The 24464-nt window shown below is 60.2% G+C and overlaps 2 protein-coding genes across 6 annotated transcripts; one reads left to right on the forward strand and one right to left on the reverse strand.

Annotated features, from left to right (window-relative positions):
• Positions 1–63: 63 nt before the first annotated feature.
• Positions 64–4660, reverse strand: ZNF511 (zinc finger protein 511). Of its 4 annotated transcripts, none has more exons than XM_057530473.1 (7): positions 4508–4660; positions 4185–4258; positions 3680–3881; positions 3438–3562; positions 2710–2790; positions 2168–2317; positions 64–1391 (listed from the first exon to the last, which is right to left on the reverse strand). In XM_057530473.1, the coding sequence occupies exons 1-7, from the start codon at positions 4658–4660 to the stop codon at positions 1313–1315; spliced, it is 864 nt and encodes a 287-aa protein (XP_057386456.1). In that variant the 3' UTR covers positions 64–1312. The 4 variants fall into 4 exon arrangements, with proteins under 4 accessions (XP_057386456.1, XP_057386457.1, XP_057386455.1 ...); XM_057530474.1 differs by having other exon boundaries at positions 64–1362; positions 3680–3896; XM_057530472.1 differs by having other exon boundaries at positions 3680–3896.
• A 44-nt stretch (positions 4661–4704) lies between these two features.
• On the forward strand, positions 4705–23503 carry TUBGCP2 (tubulin gamma complex component 2). Of its 2 annotated transcripts, none has more exons than XM_007173323.3 (18): positions 4705–4842; positions 6658–6827; positions 7737–7865; positions 8591–8767; positions 9629–9788; positions 13178–13385; positions 13568–13767; positions 14019–14208; positions 14784–14929; positions 16391–16571; positions 16962–17142; positions 19171–19343; positions 19493–19621; positions 19894–20014; positions 20526–20669; positions 20796–20924; positions 21627–21790; positions 23246–23503. In XM_007173323.3, exons 2-18 carry the CDS (start codon positions 6678–6680, stop codon positions 23382–23384), a joined length of 2721 nt encoding a protein of 906 aa, XP_007173385.2. In that variant the 5' UTR covers positions 4705–4842; positions 6658–6677; the 3' UTR covers positions 23385–23503. The 2 variants fall into 2 exon arrangements, with proteins under 2 accessions (XP_007173385.2, XP_007173384.2); XM_007173322.3 differs by lacking the exon at positions 4705–4842 and adding an exon at positions 5936–6098.
• Positions 23504–24464: the final 961 nt, after the last annotated feature.

The following is a 24464-nucleotide window of genomic DNA, read 5'->3' on the forward strand; positions in this document are numbered from 1 at the left end:
ACCAGGAAACAAGGCACCATGAGTGAGTCAACAGAAAAAATGGACAGAAGAATCAGACCCACAGAGCCTTCAAACATTGATATTATCAACCAGAGAATGTACAATAAGTTTAACATGTTAAAAAAGAAAAGAATGAGTTGAAAATGTGATAAACAAAAGCTATAAAGTCCAGCAAGTTAGAACAACAACATAGAACTTAAAGAATTGAAAATCGTACCTATGGAAATTAAACACTGAATGAGTTCAACAGCACATTTGATAACAGCTGATCAGAAAATTAGTGAACTGAAAAGTGGATCTTAAGAAATTATCCAGAATGTAGCAAAGATAAGGAAAGGGAAATACGGAAGGGCTGTTAGAAGACAGAGGGAGGGTGTCTGACGTACATTTGGTTGGGGTTTTAGAAGGAGAAGGAACAGAGATTGGAGGAAAGACAGTATCTGAAGAGAGAAAACCCAGATTCAAAACATTCAACAACGAGCAGGTCGGGCGACGAGGACCTTCCCCTGACATCTCAGTGGAACCACAACAGACAAAAAGGAGACAAGCAATCTTGCAAAGAACAACTTTAAACTGACAACCACCAGCCCCGACCCGTGTCTGCAGAGCTGTGCACAGGGCTTGGCGGCGGCGGTCGCAGGCCAGCACCCGCTGCCCCCACCAGACCGGAGCCCAGAGTGGGAGCGGGCCGAGCGGGGCCTCGGGCGGGCACGACAGCACTGGGCACCGCAGGGGGACAGCTGGCTGGTGGGTCCCCACTCCCCAGGTCCAGCCCGGGGGCTCTGATGCCGTCAAATCGGAGGCAAGCCAGCCGCCCGCCTAGGTCTGCGCTCCGCCCTCCCCGGCCCAGGTCCCTCCCGGCTCCCCAGCCCCACCCAAGGCTTCTGCTCACCTTGCCGAGCGCGGGTGCGAGGACCACGGGCATCTCCCTTGCAGCCCCGATGAGCTGCGCAAGCCAGTCACCCCCTCTGAGACGTGGCCGCTGAGAACAAAGTCCTCGCCAGTAATTGCTGCTGACCTCCCTCCCCCCAACACAGAACTCCGACCAGAGACCGCTAATGATAACCATTTACTCCACATGTTTCACAAGGACGTTGGGGGGCGGGGGCCGCTCCCCACACCCCAGTCACCGCACGAGGGGGCCCTTCCCGGAATCCGCGGCTCCCCCACGGCTTCCCACATAGCCACCGGCCTCGTTCAGTTGGTCACGGGCACGCGACATGGAGGGCGGCACGGGCCAGCGTCCTGGGGCCCCCGCGGGGCGAGAGGAAAAGCCTGGCAACACCGCCACAGGGCCGCAGAGGAACCGCCGTTACTGGTGCTTATTTCTCTTCTTGGCACTTTTAAATCCTCGTGAGGCACCTTGACCAAAACAGATGGTAGATGGTATCCTGAAATGAAAGACACCTTCACGCTAAACTGCTACGCTTTTGCTCACAGACAACCCAATTCATGCTGGCAGTCTCATGGGCTCGCGGGGGTCTGATTCTTGCTCTGGACATTCCCTCTTCCCCCGCAGACCGTGCAGGGTGTCCGCTCGCTCTCGCCCGGACTCTCCCCTCCCCGGCTGCAGCAGGCCAGCTGCTCCAAACCTGCTTCCGGTGGGAGACGCTCCCCGCCACTGACCACCTGCCGCCGACCACCCACCCAGGAGAATGTGTCCGGGCTCCAGCTCAGGCTGCCTGTGACCCGCCCTCCAGGTGGCACCTGGGACTCACTCTCAGGCCGAATTCTGGGCAACTGCGCGAGGGCAGCTGAAGGACACGAGTTCATCTCCCTGTCGGTTTGAATTTATTGGCGATTTTTTCCATTTCTCCAACATTTACCCCCAAATTAGATTTGAAATCAACTTTATCCCCGATGAAAGCACAGTTAATACTAGAAAGACAGACTCGTAGGTTGTAACTCGAGCAATTACACCCTGGGTCTCTCCACCCCAGCTTAGGCCACGGCCGAAGGGGGCGGTGCTTTGCAGTCCTGTGCTGCTAGGGCTCCAGGTCGTCCGAGGGCAGTAGGATGGTTGGCTTTCACCTCCCGCTGAAGCCAACGCTCCAACCCAGCGGCGGTTTCTCTCAGCGAGAACTGGGCTGGCCCAGGGTCAAACCCGGAATTCTCCAGGAGAAGCACAGATTCAGAACCTGCTTCAGAAAGGTGCCCAGGTACTGACCTGTGGCTGTAGGCCCGCCTCTCTCCCGCGGGTTCTGGCGAGGGCTCCACGTGTTCAGAGCAGACTTCCATGGCGTCGCCTTCCGACGGTGCCCGGTCATCCCCCAGGGCTTCTGCCAACACCTGCTCAGCGGCACCGGGCACGGCTGGGCTGGGGAAGACAGGTGGTGAGGGCGCTCCCAGGCGTCAGTGCCTGCAGCCCCAGCTTCCCCCACGACTGAATTCGCAAAGCTATCTTATGACTGTTTTATCAGAGAGTAATTTTCAGGCTACCAGAACGTGGAGAAGTGAATGTTCATGTGACGTGAGCCACATTCTATGAATTTAGGTATGATAATCACACTCCGTCTTTTAAAAATAGTATTTTTATGGTATCACGTGGTAAATGACTACCAACGGTACCAAACGTCTCTCCGTCACAGTTACCGAGAAGTTTACTAAAAGCAACCGTACGATACTGAGCATCTCCTTAACGCCAGTGTCTCAATCCAGCATCGTAGGGTTCTTCTCCTTCAAATGATTCCTCGGAAAGGAAGGAGTTACCTTATACTCAAGGCCTTATAAAAATCTCCCATACTGAAGTCGGTTCTCCAGATTATTCTACTGTCAACAGCAAAGTCCTGTCTGGGGACAACAATTTAGTCTGAAACGACTTCAGTCAATGCAACTTTTAGATGGTGATGAAGCTTCACCTGAAGAAATCAGTTAATGAAAAGGCAAAGTAACGTAACACGCACTTACGGGCTACTCCCAGAGGTACTTCCCACAGTGCATTCTGAACAGTACCATGTAACACGGGGCTGTGTCGTCAAGTTAGTAAACATATACTGACGGGACAAGGGAAAAACCAGACGGCCCCACGTGAGGTGAGGGGCTCACAGCCTGGGACAAATTCCCCAAGGCCCACATGAGGATGGAAGGGAGGTGATGAGCGGGGTTGAGGTGAAGCGTGAATGCAGAGGGACGCGGTGGTGTTCCTGCACGCCCGGCAGACCCCGAGATGGTACCCCAGCCACTCCCAGCACAGACCCGGGAAGGCAGGTTCTCCCCTTCCTGTCCTCCCTGCAGCCGGGGGGGCCACACACAGAACCACCCCATCTGCTTAACCCCTCTCGGTTAACGACTCCCGACTTGTCAGGGCTTCTGTAACCTGCAGCTAAATGTAACGTTAGCGGCAGGGATGCTGAACGAGGGCATCTGCACCCTCAAAGTCTACGCGCGCAAAGGCTTTCTAGGCTCGGGAGGTGGCTTCGCGGCGCACCGCCACGCACCCTCTGCTCCTCCTCGGTTTATCGAAGCGGAAGTCCGCAGGGTAGAGATGACGCATCACCAGGTGCTCCTTCCGGTCTCTGCTGGTTCTGAACTTCTCTGTGCAGCCCTCCACCAGGCACTGATACTGAAACGGAAACAGCATCACCCCACCCTGACCCCAGGCTCTGGCACCACGAGGCACACGGCTCAGGGACGAGCCCCCGTGATGACTGCCCTTGGGAGCGGGCGAGCCGTCACCCACCATGTCCTGCCGCTCGGCCAGAATCTGGAAGAGGGAGTCATGCCACTCGAGGATGTGGGTGTCCAGCAGGTGGCCGGAAGGGAAAGCCCGCTTGCAGAAGGAGCAGACGTTTCTGTGCAGAGCGTGGTAGTGGTGCTCGTAGTCCTCCAGGGCGTCGAACACCTGGCAGCAGCCGGCCACCTGACAGGTGAACTCGGGCACCCTGGCGGAGGGACGCCTGGTGGGGATGCCATTCCGCGGCGGACAGAACGTCAGGCTCCCTGTCACCACTCCCCTTTAAGTGGACTGATAAAGCTTCGGATTTTCTCTTGCAAGTCCAAATCCTACTTTCGTAACAATTACATTTTTACAGACAAGCTAGGCGGTGCTGAAGCCAGACACGCAGGCTTCGCAGGCTTCGGTGGTGCTACAAGCAAAGGGGCGGGGCGGGCACCAGGGGCGGGGCGGGCAGAGGGAGGGACCAGGAGAGGGCAAGAAGCGCACCTTGCTGGGCCACAGCACTCACCTGGGCCTCTCGGGCGCCCCGCCCACCTGCGTGAGCACATCCTGGAGGTAGAGGTGCCGCTGCACGTCCCCGTCCTGCGGGAGACAGCGTCGTGGGTTCAGACCCGGCTCCACCCCGGGCCCCGCCCCTAGGACCCCGCCCCTAGGACCCCGGCCCCACCCAGAGCCTCAGCCCCGCCCACCGGGAGTCTGCCCCCGCCCCACCCAGGCCCGCCCCACCCAGGCCCCGCCCCGAGCACTTCCCCCGCCCCATCCAAGCCCTGCCCCCAGGGCGCCGGCTCCACCCCCACCCACAACCACTCTCTCCTTCCTCCGCTCACGCACCTCGAAGAAGTCGTGCTCCCGTGGGAAGCGCACCAGGCGCGGCGCGAAGCTGAAGGGCGTGGTCCCGGCCGCGGGGTCCCGCTCCACGGGTAGAGGCTCGGCCGACCCGGGTGCCCCCGCCAGGCGTGCGTGCAGCGCGGGTGGCAGCTGCATCGCCCTGAGCGCCAGCGGCGCCACGGCCTGTCGGCCACCGTCCGCGAGCCGGCCGGGGCGGGGCCGGACGTGACGTAGAGCCCACTTCCGCCGCCGGCGGGGCTGCCCTGCGGGCTTGGCGGGCTCGGCGGGCTCGGCGGGCTCGGCGGGCTCGGCAGGCTCGGGCCGGGCGCGCTCCTGCGGTGAGTCCCGGGGCGGAGGGGCCTGAGCCTGGGGGCGGCTTCTGTGCGGAGCTGGCCTCGCGCGTCCCGCCGATGGTTCGGGTCCCTTTCCCGACCTCGAGCAGCGCAGGCTCCCGGCTGTAGAGGCTCCCTCCTTCCCTCCTCCCTCCCGTCCCGTTTGTTTCTGCTTTTCTGATAACAGCAGTGAAGGCCCTTAGGTGCTGTATTTAATCGCCACAACAGCTTCGTGGGCAGGATTTAGTACTCACCCCTTTCCAGAGGAAGCTTACAGAGGACAGGCTCCTTGTCCAGGGCCCTACAGCCTGGAAGCACCAAGTCAGGGTTCAGGCTGCCTGGGACCCCGCAACCCAGGCCCCGTGCCCATGACTGTGATCACTGTGAGCCCTCCTGGTGTAGAACGTATGCATGCTGGCGAGTTCCACACCAGCTCACATTTACTGTTCCGCTTTCGTGTTTGGAGACACCCTGCCTCTGGCCGGTATTTGACGTTTATGTAGGTGACTGTGATATTTGTATGTGGGGAACTTGTTTTCCATCACTCAGGATTAGAGTCTCTGGATGTAGAGGTACAAATTAATATCCACGTTGTGGGCGTGTGTGCCGAGCCTTCCCCACCTGCTGTTAACTCATGGTTTGTCTTCACTGGAGCTGTTGACACAGCCGTTCTAACCTTTTTAGAGTCGCAGCCTTCGAGAATCTGTTGAAGGACCCTTTCCTCAGAAAAATCACAGACAGAAAGGACTTTGCCTGTAATTTCCAGCAGTCTTTGGTAGTTCGTGATCCCAAATTATGAACCCTGCGTAGGCACGTTGAAACGCTTATGTGAAGCATGTAAAGTTTGCTCGTGTTTATTTGTTGAATCTATGACTAATTGGCCGTGTTTGTCTGTCTTACTCTTAATAATAATGGCTAATTGGACCAGTCATCAGTGGGAGAACAGAAGTCCTCCTGCAGGCCACTACTGTCCCTTTGGGGACATCTGCATAGAAGTCCTCTTGCAGGCTACCACTGTCTTCTTGGTGGGATCTCATTTATGGTTTTGACCAAAAATGAGATCCAGTGGGGAGACCCTAGGACATCTGATCGACAGAGCAGATTGAGCTGAAGGGGAAGCCCACCCAGCTCAAGTACATAGGAGATGTGTAGCAGTCTTAGCAAAGCCCAGCCTGGGCGAGAAAAGGCAGTGTCCTGGTTACCAGGGTGCACAGAGAACACACAGCTGGAGGCAACTGGAGCTGCAGGTGTAGGCCTCACAGGTGAGGCCGCGAGGGGCGGTGGCTTAGGCCTGTGCAGAGCTCCCTGTATAGATCAGGGTCCCTGAAGGGCTGGGACCACTGTATCTGCACAGCTGGGACTAGAAAGTGCTGTCTGCCACCTGAGGGGAGCAGCTCCCTGCTGGCCCAGGGCCACGTGTGGTTGGGGTCACCCAGGAGGAAGGGGGGCCCGGGCCTTAGGGCCACGTCCAGTCTGTGTGCACGTGCCAGCCCCCCCGAGCTGAGGAGTGAGCCTGGAACCTGGCTGGAGCTGATGGGGCTCAGCACTGATTCCCATGGGAGCTGCCTACTGAGACAGCACCCAGGGAGAATGACAGACCCCAGCGGGGGACGAGGAGGGCAAGGAGGAGTCTCCCCAGGAAGGGGCCCCACGTGCTGGTCGGAGCAGGCTGTGGTGGTGTCTTCACGGGGAACCTTCGGGCCAGGATGAGCCCTGTGACAATTTGGCTTCTCAAAGACCTGACATTGGCCAATTCAATTGCTTTAAAACTTTTTAATTTATAGCTTCTTGTTTTATAAATGGCTCTCCTCTCACCTTTAGGAGAACACAGAGCCAAAGTCATGAGTGAATTTCGGATTCACCACGACGTCAATGAGCTGCTCAGCCTTCTGCGAGTGCACGGAGGGGACGGGGCCGAGGTCTACATCGACCTGCTGCAGAGGAACAGGACCCCGTATGTCACAACCACTGTGTCAGCACACAGTGCCAAAGTGAGTGCCTGTCCCCGGTGCTGCGCTGGGCACAAAGCCCACCTCCCTGCCGAGCGGCCACAGCGGTGCCAGTACGCTGGCAGACAGCACTTGTCAGATGCTTTTCACGGACCGTGTTTTCTGCTCAAGTCTGCTTCCGTTGGCTCCTCCCCATCACCCATCGCACAGATGAGTAAATGAAGGCTCGGGGAGAGTGTTGGACTGGCAGCCTGACCTGGGAACCCAGGCTCTTAGCCACGCCCTCCCTGCGCCCCATGAGGAGGGAGGCCCAGATGGTCCTGATTTCTGTTCACATCGTGACAGATTCTCCTCTGGGTGAAAGAGGAAGCTCCTGGCCTTAGCCACATTGAAATCCCTTCAAAGTGGATTTTTTTAAATTCAAATAATGTAAAATTCAAAATTATAGGTTTTCAGTAAAAGACAATTTTGAAATCTATTTTAAAAACACATTATGAGGCTTCATTTATTTTAACAGCCTAATGATGTTAATCAAGGATAATTCAGAAAACTTACTGAGCAGAATAGAGAGTTTAGGACACCTAGTTATGTCTAATTTATTTTAAGGGGAGCATTTTAATCAGTGAGAAAACATAGCCCCTGAACCTGTGTGTAATAATGAATTCCAGAGGGAGAAGAGTTAAGTGTATGGAATGAATGCATAAACTACTAGGAAAAACGTAAGTGGTTATTCTCTGACCTAAGGCTTAGAAAGCTTAACATGGGAGAAACCACATTAGAGAATATGGGTAAGTTTAACAAAGCATTTTGATGAGTTTTTTTCATTTTAGTTCAGAGACACATGACTATTCCATCTATCTAATTTCACTCTGTTTTTTTGGGTTTAGTTTTTGCAAGGCTTTTTAAAGTTCCTAGTTATCGTCTCTAAATCATTCTGTCTGTGCTTTTGAGGTTAAAATAGCAGAATTTTCTCGTACTCCTGAAGACTTTCTGAAGAAATATGATGAACTGAAATCTAAGAACACGAGGAACCTTGACCCCCTGGTGTACCTGCTGTCGAAGCTCACGGAGGACAGGGAGGTGGGTGCCGGGCTCGGGGGTGGCTGTGTGAGGAAGAGAGCCTCTCTGCGTCTGGGGGGATGGACGGACGGGTGTCCCGCCTGGCCCCCGAGATCTGTCCTCGCCTGGGCGGCCCCTCGTTAACCCCCCCGGCCTCACACCTGTAGCACTGAGGTACGCACGCCCGAACGGAAGTAACGCGCAGTGGTGATCAACACGAGGAGCGTTAACAGTGACCTCTGGGGCTGAGGGCCTTTGTCCTTCGTTTTCCAGGCCGTGTTCTTGTCTGTTTTAAACTGAGCGTGTGTTACTTGTGATACTGAGGGAAGTGCGTGCAGCCTGAGGAGCCGTGGCCCAGGGCATCCAGGGCTGGTCGGCGCTTCCTCTCGCATCACGAGGCCCAGGGTCCGTTCAGCGGGGAAGCGTGTGGCCGGGCGCGTGGTGACCGCCTCGCCGGGACAGATAAAGGGATGTGGTCTCGAGCAGCAAGGGAGGCCGGTCTCGTGTGGAGAAAAGGCCGAGCCACTGGGAGCAGGGTTTGGGATCCCGACCTCCCGTGATCTGGGGGGCGTGGCACCTCGTGGCGGGCAGCGTCCGGAGAGCAGGCTGCAGCTCCAGGGCAAGCGGGGCCCCTGCTCTCGGCCTCCGCGTGGAGGCTGCAGCTGGGGGCAGTGGGGCGGGGCGGCGGGGCCCGGCGGAGGGCACGAGCGTGAGGCCCGCGTGACACCGGGGCCGTGTGCTTCCAGACCCTGCAGTATTTACAGCAGAATGCCAAGGAGAGAGCAGAGCTCGCGGCCGGCGCCACAGCCAGCAGCACTGCCAGCTTCGGCGCCCCCGCCGCAGCCTCCAAGATCTCCATGCAGGAGCTGGAGGAGCTGAGGAAGCAGCTAGGCAGCGTGGCCACGGGCCCCACGTGGCAGCAGGTACCGTGTGGCAGAGGCGTCTGAGTGTGGATTCTGGCCCGGTGGGGGCCTGGCTCTGGGACAGGAGCTCCGGGCCCCGGGCGGGGGGTTCTGACTCACCTGGGGGTCAGCGCCTGCTGCCCGCCCATTCTGTAGGCTTGGCCAGTGCAAGTCCCGGCTCCCCTCATGGACGCTGGGCAATTGGTTTGAGATGATACTTTATCTCCCTCACCTGCCGCTTTTCTTGCCTTTGACTTTGTGTCCAGCCCTGGTCTCCTGCCGTCCTTCTGTCTTCCCACAGTCTTGCCTCTGGCTCTCGAGCCCCTCAGAGCTGCATCCTGAGGTCTGAGCTGCAGGCCAGTGTGGGTTGGGCACGTCCTGTGTCCCCACCTCATGTGGTCCTCCCGCCACTGCCCCTCTCCTCGACGGCCCCTCGCCCCCTGCCAGTGCTTCTGAGAGCTGGGCGCCCGTGGGGACCACGTCTCCCTGCCCGAGCCAGAGTGGCCATCCCCCTCTGTCCCTCAGCCCCGAGGGGCTCGGGTAGGGGCGCCCCTTCTCTGGCCAACTCTCACTGGGCCTTCCTTTCACCTGGCAGTTCGGGTCTAGACCTCGTGCCACCGGGAAAAGCGGTGAGCTGTGCCCAGAGGTCCGGAGAGTGGGCCTGCTTTACCCGTGGGCCCCGTGCAGACCAGACCCTGATGAGGGGCTGGGCTCCGTCTGCCTTGTCCCCGGCCCCTTGCACTGCGATGGGCTCAGACACGTGTGTTTCAGTTCCACACGTGTGCTCAGTGATCTGCTTTTTCATACTGCGGATGTGTCAGTTTTAAGTGTTTGTACTGAAGCTGTATCTTTCTTTTTTGTTTTTAAAAACACCCCCACCAGTCTCTAGAACTCACGAGAAAGATGCTTCGAGACAAGCAGAACAAAAAAAACTTGGGCCAGCGCCTCCCTGTCTTCCCAGCGTGGGTGTACGAGAGGCCCATGCTGCTCGGGGACTTCCTGACAGGCTCAGGCGCGAGCATGGACGTGGCTGTGCCCATCGGTAGGTGACGCGCTGACTTCTGACCGCCGGGGCCTCGCCGCGGCAGGGAGGACTGAGCCCTGCGGAGACGGCGGGCCGGCGTTGTGCCGTCACCCGGGCCCTCTGCTGCCCTTGGCCACGTGGCAAGGAGCAGTGCCCGCCGGACACCGTCCTTCATGTTCCCATCCCCGGTCGGCAGTGGGTGGTGGTGTGCCGGTGTCTGGGCTGGCTCTTGCCTGGCTTTCAGGAGCGCCTGCGTCCCGGGGCTCGGGCAGCCCTGGGACAGCGGGATCACCGGGTCGGCCTTCCCAACAGTGAGTCATGCTGCTGCAGATTCTGCTGCACGGGTGACACGGCCTTGGCCGCACAGGCCTTTGTGCGTCGCATTCAGATGGACTATGGGGCATCTGGGGATGTGGGTTTGACTACTGTCTCGCCCTCTGGCTCCCGGGGCACACGGGAAGCAGGGGCAGCAGGGAACACTCGGTGCTCACAGAGAGGCGCTCACAGAGCCCACCTGGGGAGGGGAGCGTGGCCACGCCCGCTCTGTGGCCATCAGAGGAGCCTGGGCCCCGGGGCCACGTCCAAGGGCGAGAAGCAGGGCAGGCGGGGGCCCCGGTGCTGCAGGCCTGGGGCCTGGCAATCCCAGGGGCTGGCTAGGCAGGCAGATGAGACGCCTCGGGCTCTGCTGCACGTGCAGCAGAACCTGGAGGACTTTGGCAGCAGAACCGCTGAGGGAGGCTCTTCCCCGCGGTCGTGGCGTCTCCGTGTTGCGTTTGCAGGCTTGGGCCAGTTAGAAGCCACGGAGGCTCCAGGCCCGCAGGAGGCGCCTTCGGGGGAGGCGCGACCAGGCGCTGGCTCTCCAGGGCAGGACGCGCTTACGGTGTTCGACGTGCAGGGTTTCGCGTGCAGGTTTCCTGTGTGGCGGCGCGCGCACACCGGCCGCAGCGGGCGGGCCTCGCGTGGGGGTGGCTCTGAGGCTGCCTTGCGTGGCGCCGTTCCCGGGGAGGACTCTGTCCGGACGGGCAGCCTGGCCCGTGTCCCTTCTGCAGCCACACCTCGTGGGCTCCGGAGGCGGGATCGACGCCCATGCCGCAGTCCTCTTGTCACCCTACTGCCCTCTGTCACCCCCTGGCCCAGGGCCTCAGGCCCTGACGCAGCCTCCATGGCCCTCTGGCCCCATCTGTGTTCAGGTGCCTGTGGTCAGCGTGGTCGTCCTCGGCCCTGCCTTGGCCTCACCCGGGAGGGACCTGCCTCCGTAGGTGACATGCAGTGGCCCTGCGGGACACCCCCACCAGCCACGCGGTGTCACCCCACCGGCCGTCCCTAGTCATCTTGCCGTCTGAGTCCCTGTTGGGGCAGGTCCCCCCCAACCCACTTGCCCGCCACCCACCCACAGCCGGGCTGACCCTCCTTGCGCCGGCCTCCAGCTCCGCATGCTCACCTGGGCCAGCCCGTCCACGGCCAGACGGCGTGGCGACTCCCGCCCTCACGAGGCCTGCCCTGACCCAGGGCCTTGTCCCCAAGGTCACGAGCGCAGGTGTCTTGTGACCGCGTGTGTGCTCCCGCGCAGCAGCCTCCGATGGGCCCCGAGCCTCGGGCGCAGGTCTTGCGGACGCCGTCGCTCTTCTGGACGTTTGGGCAGCACAGACACCGTCCTGCGCCACACCCCCCCGGCCCCCCGGGGGACCCCTCGCCCCACCTCGTCTCGCATCCTCGGCCCGTGCTCCTGGTTCTCGTCAAAGGTCCCCTTCCCGGGTGACCACATCAGTTTGAAGGAATCCAGCGTCCCCAGTGTGACCCCAGCTCTGTCCCTGGTGCCGCTCTCCTCAACTCCGGGAGGTTCTGTGTGCTGAGCGTGTCCACAACGGGCTCCGACCTTCCCCGGCGTCTCCTCCTCACCGTGTGGGGTTTGCGTCCCTCCCGCTGCGCCAGCCTGGCCCCAGCCCCACCTCCACCCGCCCTTTCAGCCTGAGGGCATTTGTGCACTCCCAACAGCTGGGGTCTCAGCACAGCCCACAGAACTTTCTGTCTCGTCCAGTGCATGCACCGGCCACACGCAGCTGGTGGGCATTGGATGGCTGGCGTGGCTGAGAATTGGATTTTTGGTTTTCTTTAACTTGACCTTGGTGGCCGGTGGCCCTACACGAGGGTACAGACCTGAGCCCTGTCCTGCCCTGCCCCCAGTGCTCGTCTCCGTCGTCCCAGAGCCGGGTTTGCATGTCCGGCCTGTGCCCTGCACCCCGGTGAGTTGCGGAGACCCCGGCGGCTCACGCGGGCTCCCAGCCCAGCCCCTGCACTGTGTCCCTCAGAGCTAGGCCTCAGGCTGGCCGTGCCTCCCGAAGGTCCTGTACGTAGTCTCTCGGCCCGCCTCACAGTAACGCAGCCCGCGACACTCTGCTCTCCACGCTGGCGGGAGAGGGGTTGGGGCCCGGGTGGCGTCTGCCCCAAGTCCCAAGGTGCCCACCCGGGGCCTGCACCCTGAGAGCCTCAGCCGGACCGTGGCCAGGGAGACACCAAGGCTGGCGGTAAGCAGTGCAGAGGTTAGCAGCCCTGCACTCGGGGGTCAGGCAGCCAGACCTGCCTCCCTCAGGGGTCCTGAGGTCGGAGTCGGACCTGCCAGAGCCATAGAGGAAAACCACCTGAAGTTCAGGGGCAGCTCTGAGTCCTGAGTGACCCGTGCCTGGACAGGGGGCCACTGGCTCAGACCCATCCTGCTTCCACCAGCAGGTGTGCGCCCGCGGACGTGCAAGGCCAGCAGGGCTTCTGTAAGCGTGGGCGCGTGGTGCTCCCCATCCCAAGCTGCCAGGCCCCGGTTCTGGGTGCCCTGGGGCTGACACGGGCGCCCACAGGGTGCCAGCGGTCTCTTGGACGCCTCTCTCCCAGTTCTGCCTTTGGCCCAGCAGTGTCGGGAGGGTGCCCAGGGCCATCTGGGCTGAGAACCAAGAGGTGGGGGCTGCTGGGGCTGCGAGGCGTTTGCGGGGCAGCCCTGGTCCGTGGCCTGTGACTGTCCTGAGTCCATCGGGGTCAAAGGGAACCATCTCGCACTGTGAGAGAGAAATCATCAGCGTTTTAGAGCGTTCAGAGGACACCTTTTTCTCCCTGAGTGACGCAGGCTTACCAGGTTGTAGTGAGTGTTACGAGCACGACACGTATCAGAAGTGCTCTGTCGTTCCCGACTTTGTCCTTTTAAGTGCAAGCGGGTTATTTCTGTGTGGAGGGTTTTACTTGCTTTAAGGCTCCAATAGGCTGGTCCAGGCTGTGTAATCTCCGCCTTTGGCGCCCCGACGGGATCAGTTAAGCCGAGGGATCGCCTTGGCTTTCATGTCCACCAGCAATGGAGGGAGTCAGCCAGGGGCGGCGGAGGGGGGTCTGGGGGAGGCGAGACCAGCTGGCGTCTGCGCCCACAGGCACACTGCCCCTGGCCGCCCAGGAGGCGGCCGTCGTGGAGGACCTGCTGTACGTGCTGGTGGGTGTGGACGGCAGGTACATCACTGCCCAGCCCCTCACGGGGAGGCAGAGCCGCACCTTCCTCGTGGATCCCAGCCTGGACCTGTCCATCCGGGAGCTGGTGAGCAGGGTCCTCCCGGCAGCCTCCAGCTACTCCACCGTGACCAGGTAGGCGCCCAGCGAGGCGCACTCAGCCCCTTGCGGGGACAGTCGCCGCCTCACTCCTGGGCCTGGAAGAGGGAGGGAGGCGTTGCCCACGGTGCCCTCTGGGGTTGGGGAAGAGGCTCCGACCATCCCTTCTGAGGCGCAGCTCTCACCCGCCCGGTGCTCAGGGCTGCCTTTCCTCGCAGGTTTGTCGAGGAAAAGTCCTCCTTCGAGTACGGGCAGGTGAACCACGCCTTGGCGGCCGCCATGAGAACACTGGTGAAAGAGTACCTGATCCTGGTTACGCAGCTAGAGCAGCTGCAGAGGCAGGGCCTCCTGTCCCTGCAGAAGCTCTGGTTCCACATCCAGCCGGCCATGCGCACCGTGGACATCCTGGCTTCCCTGGGTGCGCGGGCCTGGCGGGAGGGGCACCCTGGGCCCGGGCACTCCTCCTCCGATTCTTACTTTTGTGAGGCGAAAGCCGCGCAGCTTCGTGTTTTATTAGTTTGCGGGAGGAAGACTCCGGGAGCTTCCAAAAACCACAGCTTTATAGTTGGAGTTTATCCCAAAAAGAAGGCCTGTCCCCTGAGGAGGGGCTCTAGCCTGTCGTGGCCCGGTGGCCCTCTCGGCACTGAGCGCCGTCCTCTCCCCTGGCAGCCACCTCGGTGGACAAAGGCGAGTGTGTCGGGGGGTCGACCCTGAGCCTCCTGCACGACCGGAGCTTCAGCTACACGGGCGACAGCCAGGCACAGGAGCTGTGTCTGTACCTCACCACGGCCGCCAGCGTGCCCTACTTCGAGATCCTGGAGAAGTGGATCTACAGGGGCATCATCGACGACCCGTACAGGTAGGGGCCGCGGAGGCAGCGGGGTGGGGTGGGGGCCTGCGGGCCCTTCTCAGCTGACGCCACGTTCGGCGCACAGCGTAAAGCGTGTCAGCTCGCGGAGAATTCTATGCTGACGTGTATCTGTTGTACACGTCGGAACATTAAAAAAAATGAAGCTGTTGTCTAGACGTAATTTACTAATGACCCAGATGACAAAATCTAGCATGAGGGCCTGGCGAGGAAGCCCTTCCACGGTAAGCGTAGGTGGCGTCAGGGTGTCTGGCTCTGCCAGTGACAGGAACATGGGCCCCGACGGGAGCGTCGTCTTGTTGCCCGCGTTTGAGATGGAAGAACACGCGAGGTTCCCGTTGGGGGGCGGGTGGAGTAGAGTGGAGTCAGCGTCCCATCCAGCTCTGCAGATCTTAGTCCCCTCTGCGCCCGGGTAATGAGCACTTTGCCCCAGAGGGGGTCGGCGGGTGCGTCTCCGCTCGCGGCTGAGAAGGGCGGCGAGGCCGCCCGTGGCCCCCGTGGCCTCCTGTTGTTGGGGGCAGCCTGTGCGGCGAGCTCTGCCCGTCACCGGCGCCCGTGCCTTTCAGCGAGTTCATGGTGGAGGAGCACGAGCTGCGCAAGGAGAAGATCCAGGAGGACTACAACGACAAGTACTGGGACCAGCGCTACACGGTGGTGCCGCGGCAGATCCCGTCCTTCCTGCAGAAGATGGCGGGCAAGGCGCTCAGCACAGGTGACCGAGGGGGCGGGGTGGGGCCGGGCGGGGCCGGGCGGGGCGGGCGCCCACAGGGCCATACCCGGTGGACTCACTCCGTCCCCGCCCCTGAGCTTGACTCACCGTCCTTTCGTGATTCTTAAAGCTCTGCGGCCACTTAAAGGAAGACTGTTTTCCGCTCCCAGCGCTTTTGACCGCAGGTGTGTGGGTTTCCGCACAGCAGTCAGTTCTCCACTCCCTGTGGACACCAGCTGGGTGATCCCCCCCCCCCCCCCCCCCCCCCCGTTTAACTCAGTTCTGGCACTACGTGCCAGGGTCAGTGCACGCCCCACAGGGTCAGGGCTCCATCCCTCGAGGCCGCCCCCACCAGGCGCCGGTCACAAGTGTCGGGTCCCCAGGCCACTGCACTCCGTCCAGTGTGGCCATGAATCGGGTTCCCACGACCCCCTCCTCAGGTTCAATGTTTGCCATGACAGCTCCCAGACTCAGGAAAACACTTGACTTAACTAGACCGCTGGTCTGTTACAGAGGATGTTGTAAAGGATGCAGATGAACAGCCCAATGAGGAGGTCCGTGGGGCAGGTGTGGAAGGGCCCCGAGCACAGGAGAGTCTGTCCCCGTGGAGCTGGGGTGTGTCGGGCACCACCCTCCTGGCAGGTGGACACGTTCACCAGCCCAGAAGCTCTCCAAACCTCTACCCCCAGGGTTTTCATGCAGGTTCCGGGACAGGGCACGGCTGATGGGCTCGCGGGCTGTTGGTAATTAACTCAGCCTCCAGCCCCTCCCCTCCCCAGATATCGGGACGGGCTGAGGGTTTCACTCTCCCATCACGTGGTTGGTTCCTCTGGCCGCCAGCCCCCATCCTGAAGCTCTGTAGGGATGGCCAGGAGTCCCTTCTTGAGTGTAAACTCAGGTGTGGGTGAAAGGGGCTTGTGAACCACAAAATCCCAGGGGTTTTAGGAGCTCAGTGCCAGGAGCCAAGAACAAAGACCAGAGGCATGTGTCTTATTTCTCAGTATCACAGGCTAGCACAGGAAAAGCAGTAAAGGACACGTGCCCCACTGGGCTGGCAGGGTTTTTAGTCATCTCCTTGTGGTCAGGAACGTGATGTAGAGACACACGTGGGATGAGTTACCTGGAGACACACTCCAGCCAGGGCCTCACACTTTGGTTCTGAGATCTGGGCTGAGGGAAGGGGCCGGGAGGTGGTGTAGGATCTGGTTCTCGTGAGGCTCTCTGAGGTTATTCCTGTGCCCTTGATGAGGCAAGTGCAGGTATAAAGTCACAGGAGGTTGCGGCCCTTTGTGGCGACAGCTGTGCTGTTCTGCTCTGGGCGAGGGGGTTCCGGGATGTGCTCAGCTGGTTGGCCCTCTTGCCAGCCTCTGGCCAGCACTGGGGCTGCGACGTCTGCGGCTCAGGCCTGTGAGTTATCACATACACAGCAAGCGTGGTAATCTGACTTTTTCCATCCCTTTCCAGGAAAATATCTGAATGTGGTGAGAGAGTGTGGCCATGACGTCACCTGCCCTGTGGCCAAAGAGGTCATCTACACGCTGAAGGAGCGCGCGTACGTGGAGCAGATCGAGAAGGCCTTCAACTATGCCAGCAAGGTGCTGCTGGACTTCCTCATGGAGGAGAAGGAGCTCGTGGCCCGCCTGAGGTGCGTCCGCCCCCAGAGGCCGACGGGGGGCCGTGTTTGCCCGCGTCCCCTCGTCTGTGGTGGCACAGCTCCCTCCTTGCGGCCGCCAGCCCCCTCCTTGGCCCCCTGCCCTCCCAGGGACCTGTCTGCAGTCCCCAGTGCCTTGCTGGCAGCATGTCCTGCACAGTGCTGTGACCCCGCTGTTCATTTCACATTTGGAGCCGACCCCTGGTCCCCCCGTAAATGTATTTCTTGGCGTGGGCACCCGTGGACTCGGGGCACCCGTGGGCGTGGGAACCTGCTCCCGGTCTCCGCCCTGCTCCCCCCATCACCCCAGCACCCCTCGTGGGGAGCACTCTGCGGGTCTGGGCTGTCCTCGTGTCCACGGCCTCTCGCCTCTCCTGCCCGCAGGTCCATCAAGCGCTACTTCCTGATGGACCAGGGCGACTTCTTCGTGCACTTCATGGACCTCACGGAGGAGGAGCTGAAGAAGCCGGTGGACGACATCACGCCCACCCGCCTGGAGGCGCTGCTGGAGCTGGCCCTGCGCATGAGCACCGCCAACACCGACCCCTTCAAAGATGACCTCAAGGTGAGCAGGCGCCCCCCAGCGACCTTGGAGAGAGAAACAGCAGAAGCCAGCCCTTGACGAGTGCTTTTCCTGCCTCGGTTGAAATGCTCACAGGGTTTTCCTTGGCTCTGTTAGGGACGCGTCTCAGGGTCGTGGCATGTGAGCATCTCCACGGGCTGCTCTACTGGGGGGTCGGGGTCTCTGGGGGACTCTGCATCCGTGTCTGGCAGGGATGTTGGCTTTAGTCTTCTGTAGCATCTCTGGCCTCGTAGACTGATCTGGAAGGGTTCCCTCCTCCGGATTTCTGGAAGAGTTTCAAGAGGGTTGGTGTCAGCTCTTCCTGGAGTGTTTGGTAGAATTCACCAGTGAAGCTTTCTTTGTTGTGAAGGTTTGGTCGTTTCTTCTGCCTCCTCTCCGGTTACAGGTCTGTTCCAATTTTCTGTTTCTTCTTGAGTCAGTTTTGGTAGTTTGTGTGTGCTCAGGAATTTGTGTAGGAATTAGTTCTCATTATCCTGTTTATTTCTGTAAGGTTGACTGTAATGTCCCCACTTCCATTTCTGATTTTAGTAATATGAGTCTTCTCTCTTTTTTTAGTCAAACGTAACTAAAAGCTTATCAATTTTGCTGATCTTTCAGAGAGCTAACTTGGTTTCATCAGTTTTCTCCGTTGTTTCTCTGTTCTGTGTTTTGTTTATTTCTTCTTTAATCTTTATTATCTTCTTCTTTGTGCTGACTTCGGGTTTAGTTTGCTGTTTTTCTAGTTTCTTAAGTTGTAAAGTTAGGTTGTTGACTTGAGATTGGAGATTGTTCTTTTTTAACGCAGGCATTTGCTGCTGTGAGTTTCTGTCTGAGCTCTGCTTTTACTGCATCCCATCAGTTTTGGTTATAGTGTTTTCATTTCCCTTCGTCTCAAGATGTTTTTGAATTTCTCTTGTGATTCTTCCTTGACCCATTTGTTTTTAAGAGCATATTTAATTTTCACTATTTGTGAATTTTCTCATTTTATCCTACTACTGATTTCTAACTTCATTCTGTTGTAATCAGAGGGCATGTTACGATGTCAGTTTTGTTAACCTTATTAATAAGTCTTGCTTTGTGGCCTCACATATGGTCTGTCCTGGGGAGCATTCTGTGTGCACTGGCTGTCTGGGGCCGTGTCCCGTGGGGCTCAGTCAGCTCTCTGTGCTCACGTCCTGTCTCTGACCTGCCCGGTTGTCTCTGTTGTTGACAGCAGGGAGTCAGGCCTCCCACCGTCATCGTAGACCCTTCTCAGTTCTGTCAGCTCGCACTTCATATGTTTTGGGGTCTCTTGTGAGGTGCAGGAGTGTTCTTATAGGATAAGATCCTGGAAGTCAGATTCTTGGGTCAAAGCACACGGCCAGTGCTCCACTGGGCTGACATCACTGATGCTCAGTCCCCGGGCCCCGGGCTGCCCGCTGAGTCGGGCCACGGCCCTGGTGGGAGGGAGCACAGCCATTCAGGGTCCGCTTCTGCAGCAGGTGACGTGAGTTCTCATCTGCGGATTCCTGCTTATTTCTTCATCCTTCCTTGTTTGTCTTTCATCGTGGTTCTGTCGTTCATTCTCTGTCCTCTCCGTTTCTCATCAGTTTACAGGAATTGTCCCACGTCTCTGGCACGTAGGTGGCACCTTGTAAGGGTGTGAATGAGGCAGTGTGTGGACCACATTCCCTGCCCAGAACCACTGTGCCGTCCTCACAACGTGCTCCCTCCGCCTGGCCTGTGCAGGCGGTGGAGAAGGGCTAAGTCTCGCGGGATTCAGGGTTTCCCACTTGCCCTTGTTTCTCCTTGATACCATCAGGGATGTTTTTAAAGTAATTTCTCTGTACTCTTCTTTTTCTGTTTCGACTGAAAGCAGTTTTGTTTTTTAATTAAGGTTTATCAGTAGATGTTTGGTGTTTTAAGCCAGCCTCCCAGACTTAGAATCCATGTCTGGAGGAGATTCCTCGGCCCTGGACTCACTTTTCCATTTCGTGATGCAGGGGCGGGGTGGGGTTAGGACCTGATGCTTTTTTGTTTCTCTTTCCCCAGATCGACCTGATGCCTCACGACCTCATCACCCAGCTTCTGCGTGTCCTCGCCATCGAGACCAAGCAGGAGAAGGCGATGGTCCACGCTGACCCCACCGAACTCACGCTGAGCGGCCTGGAGGCCTTCTCCTTTGACTACGTGGTGAAGTGGCCCCTGTCTCTGATCATTAACAGGTAAGCATGAGGCTCTCGCGCCTGCTTAGGCCCCTGGGGGTTACTGGCTGCTCAGGTCACGCTCCACCCCGTGAGCCTCGCGTTTGATGTCTCGTGCCAGCAACAAGCCCCAGGCGTCCGTCGGAATCCGCCTTGTTCCTTCTTCGCAGGAAAGCCCTGACCCGCTATCAGATGCTCTTCAGACACATGTTCTACTGCAAGCACGTGGAACGGCAGCTCTGCAACGTTTGGATCAGCAACAAGACTGCCAAGCAGTACTCCCTGCACTCGGCCAAGTGGTACGTCCTCCGGGGCTCCCGTGGAGCACGGCGGTTCCTCTCCACACCCCGGAAACGGAGACCCAGGAGCTGGCATGTGCAGCCTCCGTGCCTCTGATGTTCCATGCTGCCGTTAGACTGTGGGCTGGCGGGGCATGTCTGGGCCAGAGCCCTTCGTGGACCCCCGGCTCCTCCAGGGCTGGGAGCGCCTGCAGGCCCAGGGGTGCTCGGCACATCGCGAGTGCTGGGGGCCCGCGGGCGCCCTGTGTATCTGACGCCTTCGCCTGGCGCAGGTTCGCGGGCGCTTTCACCCTGCGGCAGCGGATGCTCAACTTCGTCCAGAACATCCAGTACTACATGATGTTCGAGGTGCTGGAGCCGACCTGGCACGTCCTGGAGAAGAGCCTGAGATCTGTGAGTTTAGCCCAGCTGGTCACGCCGCCTGGTCAGAGGTCAGGGAGGCGGAGGTGGGGCACGGACCCTACAGCTCCCCCGATGGCCCCCCCGACGCCGCCGGAGCCGCGTTAGCAGTGGAGGGCAGGGCACGCAGCACTGCGTGGCCCAGGCTCAGGCTGCCGGAAGAGCGTGCAGCTCCCTCGGGGCCTCGGCGCTGGGTCAGCGCCCCATCCAGGCCCATCCCAGGGCCCCTGGGGGCCGTCAGCCAAAAAGTTCATGTCACCAAATTCCAGGAGCGGAAAGTGCAAGGGGGCAGTGTTTCCTCCTTGTTTTCTGTCTTTCAAAACTAAAACCTTGGACCTTTTAGGGCACATTCAGTGTGTTCTTTTAGCGATATTTTGAAGTTTTCCCCCAAAAGACCGCAGGATTGTTTAAAACATGGAAACAACACAGAGCATACAAAGCAGCCCAGGCAGGGCCTCGGTGCGGTCGTCTCAGCAGAGCGGCTCTGACAGTGTCTCCCGCCCAGGCCTCCAACATCGATGACGTGCTGGGCCACCACACCAGCTTCCTGGACAGCTGCCTGAAGGACTGCATGCTGACCAACCCCGAGCTGCTGCGTGTCTTCTCCAGGCTCATGTCCGTGTGCGTCATGTTCACCAACTGCATGCAGGTTCGCCGCCAGGGCTCTGGGTGGCGGGGGGCCCGTCCTGCAGGCCAGGCCGCCCAGCCACGTGGGGGCCGCGTTTCCTCGAGTGGGCCGGTCGTGGCTGATGAGCGTTTCCTCCCGACCCCCAAGAGATTCACGCAGAGCATGAAACTGGATAGCGAGCTGGGCCACCTGACCCTGGAGCACGGCACGATGCGGGGGCCGCCCACGGAGGCCGAGCGGGCTGAGGAGCGTGCCCGCAAGGAGCTTGCCCGCAAGGTGGGTGGTGGCCGAGCGGGCGTCCCCGAGACCCTCCTTTCTCCCGCTGGGATTTGACACAGCGTTAGGGTCACAGCGCTTAGAAAGCACACCTGCTACAGCCTGCCATTCCTGTCTTCCCTTCGATTGATAAAAAGACTCTTAAGTTTATGTTCCAAATACAAGCCACGGAGAATCTCCCTTCCCGACTTCCCACAGCGAGGCTGCGTCGTTCAGGGGGCGTGTGGTAAGGCTGAGCCGTGCGGACACCCCGCAGGGGCCTGCGGCTCAGCGGGCGTGGGGCTGGGGCCCTGTGGTCGCCGTGACTGAAGTCTGTCCGTGACTAGAAGGGCCAGGCGTCTCGGCGGGTGCAGGTGTGCGTCCTGTAGGGTGGGGTGCGGCGGGGCAGGGTGAGCCCAGGCAGGCGCTCCCGGGTTCCCCGCTTGCTGAGCGGCGCTCAAGAGAAAACAGTGTGAGCTGGAAAACCTGAGCCACACACGGAAACCCTGAGGTTCGTGTCCTTCCTGGTTCCATGTGGTGGGGCCGCAGGGCCAGCTACCTGGAGCGTCTCTAGGTCCTGCCGTTTCAGGGGTTTTCACAGTGCCTAACGTTTTACCTTTCATCACGTGAAGAATTCCCGAGACACATTTTTCTATTTAAAAAAAGAAGAAGGGGGGCTGAGCTGCTGGCGGGCGGCCGAGTCACTACAGCCGTGTCTTGCAGTGCCTGGCCGAGCACGTGGACGCCCCGCAGCTGGCCTCCAGCTTCGAGGCCACCATCAGTAAGTTCGATAAGAACTTCTCAGCCCACCTGCTCGACCTCCTGGCCCGGCTGAGCATCTACAGCACCAGCGACTGCGAGCACGGCATGGCCAGCGTCATCTCCAGGTGGGCGCCCCACCCCCCGCCGGCTCCCTGCCCCGCCGCGCCCTCCCGCCGTCCCATGCGCCCTCCCATGCGCCCTCCCGCCACTCGGAGCAGGTGTGACTGAGGCCGCGGCTGCTCAGCCGAGGCGCCGCCCTTGGCCTCCTCGTGCTGCTGCTGGTCACCTGCTGGAGGAATGGCATCTGGGCTTTCACACGTGTGAGGGTGTGCGTGTGTGTGTTCGCACGTGCATCGTGCGTGCTCACATGCGTGCTCACATGCGTGCACGTGTTGACCAGCACACGTCAGGCCGCCCCATCAGCCCCCTCCCCGTTTGTCTGTGTTCCGAGGGCCAGGCCTGGGTCAGCTGCACTGGCCGCTGTGCCCCAAGCCAGGACCCAGGACGCTGGAAGGGCCCTTTGGCCCCCAGCCGCGGGCCGTCGCACTGTGTCCAGGTGAGCAGTGAGGAGGCGCTGCCTTCCCACTGGCGGCAGGTCAGAAGACCTCGGGGAACGCACGGAAGGTCAGGGCAGCGCTCGCCTGGCCTGCCGTGTTGGCATGTGGGGCCGGCCGCGCCTCGAGGGCCACGTTGGTGCCCCCCTGGGGTCCACCTCCCAAGACGCCGGGAGCGGCGAGCGTGCAGGTCTGACGCAAGCAGGAGTCCGCGGAGTCTGGGGGGCCATGGGGAGGACTGTGCAGAAACGGCGAGGACGGGCGCACGGGGCCCGAGGGCCGGTCGGTGGGGTCTGTGGACCTGGGGCTGGCGGTTGCCTGCTCCTCAGAGGGGACGTGGCGGGCCTGCTCACTTTGGGGGCAGGTTCAGGTGAGGAGGGGGCTATCCTTGCCCTGGGAAGTCTCCTGTTGGGTAGCCTCAGGCTCGGCCAAACGTTGGGCTGCCCTGTTCTGCCCACAGGTGTTCCAATGTCCCGGGCTCCGGGGTTCGGAGAGCCCCAACATCCAGGGGCTGGAGACATTTGTCTCACTTCACCTGTGTCTTTTTTTTGTGTGGCTGTGTTGGGTCCTCGTTGCTGTGTGCAAGCTTTCTCTAGTTGCGGCGAGCGGGGGCTACTCTTCGTTGCAGTGCACGGGTTTCTCATTGCGGTGGCTTCTCTTGTTGCAGAGCGCAGGCTTCAGTAGTTGTGGCTCGCGGGCTCTAGAGCGCAGGCTCAGTAGTTGTGGCGCACGGGCTTAGTTGCTCCGCGGCATGTGGGATCTTCCTGAACCAGGGCTCGAACCCGTGTCCCCTGCATTGGCAGGCGGATTCTTAACCACTGCGCCACCAGGGAAGCCCTCACCTGTGTCTTTAAGCTTTATTCTCAGTATTGCTGGGGCAGGTGGAGCCTGGGGCCCGTGTGTGTGTCCACGTGCGCGTGTGCTGGCGACTTGAGTGCCTCCCATGCCCTTCACCATGGGGTGGTAAGGGGGACGCCAGCGTGGCCACGGAGGCGTCTGCAGGGACCCTGCCCACTTCCCCTGCAGGCTCGACTTCAACGGCTTCTACACAGAGCGGCTGGAGCGCCTGTCTGCAGAGAGGAGCCAGAAGGCCACGGCCCCCCCAGTGCCCAGCCCGCGGGGGCCCCCAGCTCCAGCGCCCAGGGTCGCCGTCACTGCGCAGTGAGGCCAGCGCTCCTGCCACAGCTGAAGCCTCAGGTGGATGAGTTCAGAGGTTTCTCACCAGATGTTTCCAGAACGCTTGTGCTGTGTGTCCTGTTTAAACATAAAGTTGAATTGTCTGCACTCAGCTCCTCTCGTTTCTCGGGGCTCGCGCACTCAGACCAGAGAGGGTCTGCTTGTCTGCGCGCTTTCCTGAAGCGAGCAGAGTCACTTTAAAGAGTTTTTTGGTTTCAAGTCAGACAAAGTGAGAACACATGGCCTTTGAACAACATCAGGACAGTCACCAAGGTGCCAGGCAGGGGCGAGGTCTGGGCCTGATGTCCACACCCGTCCCTGTGAAGTGGGGCTGGGCTCCCTGGGGTCGACAGGAACCCCTCACACCGCAGGCAGGGGATTGATCCAGGCAGCAGGGGGCAGCACAGCCCCTTGTCCCGAAGCTGGAGCAGCTTGGGGGGTGAGTCAGCGACACGCCCACTGAGGATGGAAGAGCTGCCTGGGGCTGGCGGCTGAGGCTGTGACCTCTGTCCTGTTAGGCCCAGCTTTGTCCGGCCCTTCCCGACGGGCAGTGGGTGGCACTGCCAGCCCCAGGTGTGGCCTGTGGTGAATACCTTTGTGCTGCTCTGCTCCCCTCCCAGCCACGCTACCCCTTCCTGCAGAATTCCACGTGTGTCATTTTCAAAATTCAGTTCTGACCGCCTGCTCCAGGTCCCCCCCCCACCCCGACCTCCGCAGATAAGGAACGACAGGGTTCCCCTAGGGGCAGGGGTCGGGCAGCTCCCAGCCCCGCTGTTGCCCTGCGGAGGGGGCACCCTGAGCTGAGGGCCTGGACTCAAGCCACAGACTGCTTCCTCTTCTAAGCTGCAGTGCGTGCGGGTGCACCCAAAATGCCACAGTCCGGGCTTCTGCAACACAGGCTCTGGGCAGAGGCGCCCACTGGCCCTCCCACCTGGCCCGAGGCCCAGAAGCCCTGCATCCCTGTCCTGGGCTCTGGGCATTGGGGTTTCCTGAAGGAGACACCTCCGGGTTGCAGGTGTGGACGGCGGGAGGGGAGCACCCTGTGGGCTTGGGGAGGGGTTCTCTGTGG

This window comes from Balaenoptera acutorostrata, chromosome 16 (genome assembly GCF_949987535.1).
Source record: "Balaenoptera acutorostrata chromosome 16, mBalAcu1.1, whole genome shotgun sequence".
In the NCBI taxonomy this organism is placed as follows: domain Eukaryota; kingdom Metazoa; phylum Chordata; class Mammalia; order Artiodactyla; family Balaenopteridae; genus Balaenoptera; species Balaenoptera acutorostrata.